General features: G+C 45.1%; 1 protein-coding gene across 1 annotated transcript in view; it reads left to right on the top strand.

The window, feature by feature from the left end:
* Positions 1–7,703, top strand: part of PCDHGC5 (protocadherin gamma subfamily C, 5) — a 14,483-nt gene extending 6,780 nt beyond the window's left edge. The window contains exons 5-6 of the mRNA XM_069107376.1: positions 2,667–2,756; positions 7,410–7,703. Coding sequence (XP_068963477.1) covers positions 2,667–2,756; positions 7,410–7,636 — 317 coding nt within the window. The 3' untranslated portion in view covers positions 7,637–7,703. The remainder of the gene's footprint in view (positions 1–2,666; positions 2,757–7,409) is intronic.

The following is a 7,703-nucleotide window of genomic DNA, read 5'->3' as shown; positions in this document are numbered from 1 at the left end:
TATTCCTTCCCCTACACCACATAGCTTTTGCATTTCAAAGTAACTTCCATAGACTTCTTCATTAAACAAGAAAATCCCTATATTTATATTTTAGCTTAAAACTCCATATATACATTTTCACAGTGAAAACTCTAGCCTCTGATCTGAGATGTCTACTCAGAATACAAAATTCTTTCTTGTGGAGAGGGTTGGGGTTTTGTTTTTGTTTTTGATTAGATCATCTTAATCCTTAGCCCCATTCTAGCCAAGCTCTCCCACTGTCCATGCTTCATTGTTCCTCAAATCCCAGAAGAGCTACATCTGCCCCTGAAGTTGTTCTCAGACCTCCAACTTCAAGTGAAATAGTTACTTCCTTTCCCTTTTCCCCAACATCTCACAGAACTGGGACCAAATTGGGTTAAATGGCCAATAACAGGACCCTTCCCTCCCAAATCCCAAAGCTTCCTCCTCTCCCCCATCCCCAGGCCTTCACTCCAAAGAGCTGGCTGGCTGCCTGGCTCCCTGGCTGCCTGCCTTGAACCACTTCCTTTGAAGCCTTTCGGCATATTCAGCCCCTAGCATCCTGCCCAACTCTATCCTTTGGTCTCCTTCCTTCACCTCACAGCTGTTATCCCCCACACCACACTCATATCTCTCTTCTCACACCTGAATGGACTATTCTTTGGTACCACTTCCCATTCCACCAGCTGCCCCTTTCATTCTCGTTAGTCACAGTCATCTCTGCCTGAACTCCTCCTGCCTGGGGCTTAGCTCTCTGGACCCATCAATACTCTCCACTCAGATATAGTAGGGGCTGTTAAGAGAAACCCAGGCTGGGAATGGAGATTGAATAAACTGGCTGTAGAAATTCAGTCAGGTGGCCATAAAGAAGATGTGCCCACCTCCAGGGAAGGAAGGAAGAAGCTTGAGTTGTAAAGCCTTGAATCCTAGGTAAGAGGTTGGAGAAATCTGAACTCTCTGCCTTTCCACCCCTTATCTCATTATTTTCCCTTTTAATATCAGTTGGCAAAGTGTGTGTGTGTGTGTGTGTGTGTGTGTGTGTGTGTGTAGCAGTTATGGGGATATGAGAAATCTGTTCAGAGTCCCCATTTATTGGTTGGGTAGGACCATTAGCAGTCCTAACCTTTAGCAAAATGATGAAATGTCAGGAAATATAAGGGCTAGAAGAGACCTTGGAGACTACCTGAGTCAGCAGTCTCATTCTTATAGTAAGGAAACCAAGGCCCAGAGATGGAGAAGTGACTTGCTCCTTGTGATCAGATGAGATAAGATTTGTGAAAACCCCTTAGCACAGTCCTTGGCACACAGTAGACACTATGGAAAATTGCATTTCCTTTCTCTTCCCTTCTGTCAGTCACAAACATTATTGGCATATGTAGACCAGTCTCCTGTTACCGAAGGATAAAGAACTCTTGCTTTGCAGTTCAATCTTCCTTCTCATATACCATACATCTGATAGTACTCAGCAGGGAGGATGTTAGAATGAAATAGGTGAAATTTGCTTTTGGCAATCCCAATTTCCTATTTTGGGTTTTTTTTCTGCAAAAAAAGTAATCTTGGAAAACCCAATGGAGACCTCTCTAAGACTTCTACTGCCTGCCTCTTCAGGGGTTCAGGGCCCTCCTCTGTCTCCCATCTTTCATAATCCTAATAGACTCAGAAAATGCTCTACTATTAATCATTTGCCCTTAAAGCATGAATAAAAGGTGTTATGTGTGTGAGTAGCATTTGTATTTTTCACAAATAAATTTTATTGATCCTTTCCATCTTCATATTGCCTAAATTTCCTCCTCTATCTCTACCTCTCACCCTTTCTGAGAGCTATCCCAGCCACCAAGAAAAAGGAGAAAAAAATCAGTAAACCTATCAGTCCTATCAGGAAAAAAAAAGTGGTGCTAGTACTTTAAGCCCTTTTGGTCCTCACAGAATGTCAGATTTTGCCAGATAATAGGAGGTGAAGGAGGGAGGAAAAAGATGCCTTTTCTGGTCCCTGAAATTCCATTCTAATAAACCCATATTTTTATTATCTTTTTAAAAAAGTTCTTCTGCCTTTTGTTTCTTCTACCAGACACCTGCCCTCACCCACCTGAATGAACCATCCATTTTCACAAAGAGATATAGTTAAGGAAAACCAGTAGAGAGGGACCATTTTTGATGTAAAAACAGTATTGAGTATTCATAGTCCCCACCTTTGACACTGAGAGGAGGGAGGTGTATTTCATCATTTTTCATATGGAGCCAATGCTTAATATTACTCATTATTGTCTTTAATCTGGGTTCAACTGTCCTTTCACTTTGTTTTCACTCATACTATTGAGGTCATTGTATATATTGTTCTCCTCATTTAGCTCTCTTTGCTCTGAATCACTCCATGTTTCCCATGTTTTTCCATGTCTTCCCAAGTTTTTTTTATTTCCCACATCTATTTTTTAAATATAGAACAGTCATATTCCATCACATTCACATAGTCCAATTGATCTCTCCCACGTTTCCTATATGCAAAGGTGTATTCCTCTGGCCATAAAAAGGCAGGTTTCAAATGCAAAAAAGTATTTAGAGGGGTCATACCCCATGGGGTGGAAAGGAAAGATCCCAGGCTGGGACCAGAATAGGGAGAAAGGATCCTGGGGCAGAGTCGATGTTCACTATCTGTCCATCTCCCTATAGCTCCCAGAATGGTGATGAAGGAGGCACCTGGCCCAACAATCAATTTGACACAGAGATGCTTCAGGCAATGATCCTGGCTTCTGCCAATGGTGAGTTGTGTGTTGGGGGAAGGAGGGTGAGGAGAAGGGGAGAGGGAGGGACTGGTGACCATCACAGAATGGTGCCTTTGAATAGAAATTAGGGTCTTGGGGATCTGGGGTCTCAAAACCAAGTCCCAAGGTGGGAGGCAACGTAGAGCATTGGATACAGTATCAGGAAGACCTTAGTTTAAATCTTACCCTAAACAATTACTAATTGTGTGATCCTCAACTTAACTTCTCTGTGTCAGTTTTCTCATCTATAAAATAAGCCAGTAGGACTTGATGGCCATTAAGGTCCCTTCTACCTCTCAATCTTATCATCTACAATCTATGTCAGTCAGGCTACAGAAAAATGGTGTGTTGAGAGCACTTGCCAGGACTTTCTGGAGTCCTGGTGTATAGAAAATGAGATTGGCAGTCATGCTATGCCTTAGTTCCATGCCTGCCTTTAGCCCTGATGCCCCATGCCTCACTCCTGCAAGATAGGAAGAGAGCCATCACTGATTTTTCTTTCCTTTTCTTTCTTTTTTTTTCTTTTTTTTTTTTGGAAGGTGGAAGGCAGGGCAATTGAGGTTAAGTGACTTGCCCAAGGTCACAAGGCTAGTAAGTGTGTCAAGGGTCTAAGGCTGGATTTGAACTCAGGTCCTTCTGACTCCAGGGCCGGTGCTCTATTCACTGTGCCACCTAGCCACCCCTCATCACTGCTTTTTCTAACAACTTTCCAGGGATGTGCCAGGAAATGTTTAACAACTGCCCTTGGGAGAGGGGAAGGGAAAGAGGGAAAATGTCCCCAGGACACATTTTAAATTTTAATCTGTATTATTAACATTTTCTCTTTCACTTTCTTAAAATCTAGAGTAGACCATCAGCAAAACAAACCAGTCCCTGCTTTGTAGTGTTTGCCAATTGCCTGGGCATAAACCAGCTAGATGGTTCAGCAGGAGGAGCACCTGGGCGGAGTCAGGAAGGCTCATCTTGGCAGAGTTCAAATCTGGCCTCAGTACTAGCTGTGTGACCCTGGGTCAGTCACTGAACCCTGCTTGCCTCAGTTCCTCATCTGTAAAATGAGCTGGAGAAGGAAATGGCAAACCAGCCCGGTATATTTGCCAAGAAAACCCCAAATAGGGTCATGGAAAGTTGGACATGATTGGAAACGACTGAACAACTAATGCTCATGCTAAAGATTTAACTATCAACTCTCAGGAGAACAGAATGTTTGAGCTGTCTTCAGGAAACCCCTGGTTTGACCCCTCCTAATCTAAGTAAAGCTCAGTGGGGCCCTATCTCTCAGTGAGGGAAACTGGTCCCTAGGGAAGAGGGTGTGACAAGAACCACGGAATTTAGAGTGGGAAAAGGGCTTAAAGATTATCTTGAGTCCAACCCCTTTCTTTTAAAGTTGATTTTGAAGGGTTTTGTAAACCCCAAAGTGCTATATAAATGCCAATTATTAATGTTATAAATGAGGAAATTGAGTCATAGAAATTAAATGACTTATCCAATTCCACACATTTAGTATTTGGCAGAGCTAGGATTTGAACTGAAGTCCATTAACATCAAATCCAGTGTACTTTTCATTACACCTCAGTGGTTCAGGGTTTGGTGGAGGTAAGGAAGTAATGGGGACAGATGTGTCCAAGGTGTAGGACAATTCTGATTAAGGCGACTTAGGATATGGCTGGATTTGAGAGAGGTATACTGTTCATGGACCAAGTTGGAATGTCTGTGGTCAAGTATATATAGCTGCTATGGTCAAATTGGTCAGGTATAATATATAGCTGCTATGGTCAGACTGTACAGGCAGAGAATATCCTGCTCACTTTTAATGGAGATTTAAAAACCAGAGATGGAATTGGCATTCATAAACAAACACACTCCCCCTCAGTGTCCCATTGGAATAGGGGTCAGGGCTAAATCCAGAGCTGGGGCCCAGAGCCAGGGAAAGCTTCTGCCTCCTGTCAGGGTCTTATAACCTTGCAGCCTCCCAGGGCCATGACCCATGTGGGTTTAGAGCCCTGGAGAGTAAAGGGTGTGGTAGGGGAGAGGGTCAGGCTCTTATTCCAATGCCCATTTTCCACAGACTCAGAGCTTCCAGGAGCTGGAGGCCAAACCCATAGAGCTGGGAAGAAGAAGGAGCTTACACTTCGGAGACTTTTTAAATAAACAGAAGGGTTAGTGGAGAGGAGGTAGTAAGGAGGCTGCGGTTTTGCTGCTCACACCGGTCCTGACCCAGAGCCTCCAAATGGTTTGTTGAATGTCCCATGCTCAGTGCAGCTGGACTGAAGGGAATTGCAGGTCCCAGGCTGGGATCTTGGATCTGGGGAAACAGACTGGAGCTTGTGAGGGACTAAGGGTAAAAGGCTTACTACCCTAAGTGCAGTTTCTCCACTGCCAAGCCCCCAACACACTCACACACACACAGAGTACATTGTTAAGAATTGCTCAGGGCAGCCAGGTAGCACAGCGAATAAGAGCACCGGCTCCAGTGTCAGAACGACCTGGAGATCGAATCCCGGGCTCAGACACTTAGCACCCACCCAGAAACACCTGGCCGTGTAACCTTGAGCAAGTTACTTAACCCTGATTGCTTTAAAAAAAAAAAAAAGAATTGCTAAATATTGAGTTATCAAGATAAATTCCAACCTCCTCATTTTCTTGTTGAGGAAATAGAGGTGAAATGACTTGCCCAGAGTCACATAGTTAATACTTGGCAGAGTCAGGACTCAAATCCAGGACTTCTGACTAAATCTAAGGTTCTTTCTATTATTCCATGTGTCTCAGTTTCCGCTCTTATGAAGTAAGACTTCTACTCCTTGCCCACAATGGACCTTTATGGGAGGTAAAGGGAGGTTGCTGGAAGACTGTGAATTTTTCAAATGTGATTTCCAAAGTAGGGTGGGATTGTCATTTATACCCCTCCCCCAACTCAGATCCTACCTTCAGTCTAACCACTTCCTTGGGTCTGTCTCTGCTTGTGTTTCTTCTATGACCCTCTGGCTTCCACTGTTTGTCTGTGAATGTCTATTTGTCTCTATGTGATTGTTTCTGTTTCTCACTGTCTCTCTGTCTCCCTCTCTCTCTGTCTTTTTCTCTCTATGTCTCTCTGTCTCTCTGTGTCTCTGTCTCTGTGTCTGTCTCTCTCTGTCTCTCTTTCTGTCTCTCTGTGTCTGTCTCTGTCTCTCTGTCTCTGCCTCTCTCTTTCTCTCTCTGTCTCTGTCTCCCCATCTTTCTGTGTGTGTGTCTCTCTCTCTGTGTCTCTCTCTGTGTCTCTCTCTATCTCTGTCTCTGTCCCTTTCTCTGTGTCTCTGTCTCTCTCTGTCCCTTTCTCTATGTCTCTCTCTCTCTATCTCTCTCTCTGTCTCTGTATCTGTCTCTCTGTCTCTCTCACATTTTCTCTGGCTTCTCTGTTTCAGAAATCACTCTGGAGACTTGGCCCTTCTGAGAAGCACAGCTCAGTTTGCTGTGTGTTGCCAAATCCTCCCCTCCCCCCCAGGGCCGCCCCCCCCATACACACATTCCAAGACTGGAAGAGGCTGCTGGGGGGAGGTAGGGAGGAGGTGGAGCTTGGGGGCCAGGCGAGGCTCCCAGGCTGAGCTAATTAGGAAAAACCAAGAAATGTCAGAATGAAAGGAAAAGAGGAAGGGGGTGGAAGGAAGACGGAGGGGGCCATCTTAAGGAAAGAAAGGGTGCTACTGGCTTTTCCCAGACATCTCCTCTCCATTCTTGGGAAGGATTCCGGGGGGAGGGGCAGAGAGTTGGTAAACCTAACAGGGTTTTTGAAACCTGAGGCTCAGAGAATAATGAACAGAGGCTGGGGAGAAAGGGGTAAGGAATGTTTCCATTCCCCTCCTCATTTGGAGCAGGTTCCTTCTGGAAACCTCTTTTGTCTTTATTTCCCAATCCCTGGTCGGTGTCCCAGGATTACTCAACCTCTCTGACCTTAGTCACTGTCCTTACCCCCTTTCTTGTTTGGGAGGAGAGGAGGCTGATAAGTGAGGCTCTGCCCTTCCTCCTCCCCCCTTCTTTGACCAGTCCTTTCTATTCATTTAACCTTTACCGCACTGGGAGACTAAGAAGTTACCAGTGGAACCAGGGGGAATAAACTGGAAGAATGTGAGAGTTAGGTTCAGTTCTTCCATAATTTCTTAAGGGGAGATTTAAGGATTAAGAAAGGAAATAAGGATTCATAGAGCACTTACTATGTGCAGGGCAATTTGCTAAGAGCTTTACACAAATATTACCTCATTTGACCTCCACAACAACTTTGGGAGTTAAGTGCTATTATTATCACCACTTTACAGTTGAAGAAACTGAGGCAGGCAGAGGTTAAGTGATTTGCCCAGGGTTGCACAGGGTAGTAAGTACCTGAGTGCAGATTTGAATTCAGGTCTTCCTGACTCCAGGCCCAGGACTCTATCCACTTCACTTAGCTGCAGATAAACCCAGGTCTGGCTCCAAGTCCAATACCATCTACTTTGTGATAGATACATGTCTTCCCTAATGACCTAGTCCAGCCCTCATTTTAAAGATGAAGACAGTGGCTTTTACTTCCCAGAGTCATGTGTGCCAGGGGAGTATGGGTTGGGAGCAGTCAGCAGGACTGGATTGCAAGATTCCAGGGTCTCCCTAAATCACATTTCTGATTTTTCCCTTTTCTCTCTTTAGAAGCTGCTGATGGAAGTTCGACCCTTGGTGGTGGCGCAGGCACCATGGGGCTGAGTGCCCGTTATGGGCCACAGTTCACACTGCAGCACGTGCCTGACTATCGGCAGAACGTATACATCCCAGGCAGCACTGCCACCTTGGCCAATGCTGCTGGGAAAAGAGATGGCAAGGCCCCTGCGGGTGGCAATGGAAACAAGAAGAAATCTGGCAAGAAGGAGAAGAAGTAGGGTCAGCATTAGGTCCCAAGCACAGGGCCACAGGGCAAACCCCCTCCCACCATTCCAGCCTCCCTCC

The sequence above is a fragment of the Petaurus breviceps genome, unplaced genomic scaffold (assembly GCF_028583685.1).
Source record: "Petaurus breviceps papuanus isolate PSGF00001 unplaced genomic scaffold, PetGlider_PUasm1.0 90035, whole genome shotgun sequence".
Classification (NCBI taxonomy): Eukaryota; Metazoa; Chordata; class Mammalia; order Diprotodontia; family Petauridae; genus Petaurus; species Petaurus breviceps.
The sequence above is the reverse complement of the archived record's forward strand: the minus strand, read 5'-3'. Positions and strand labels throughout refer to the sequence as shown.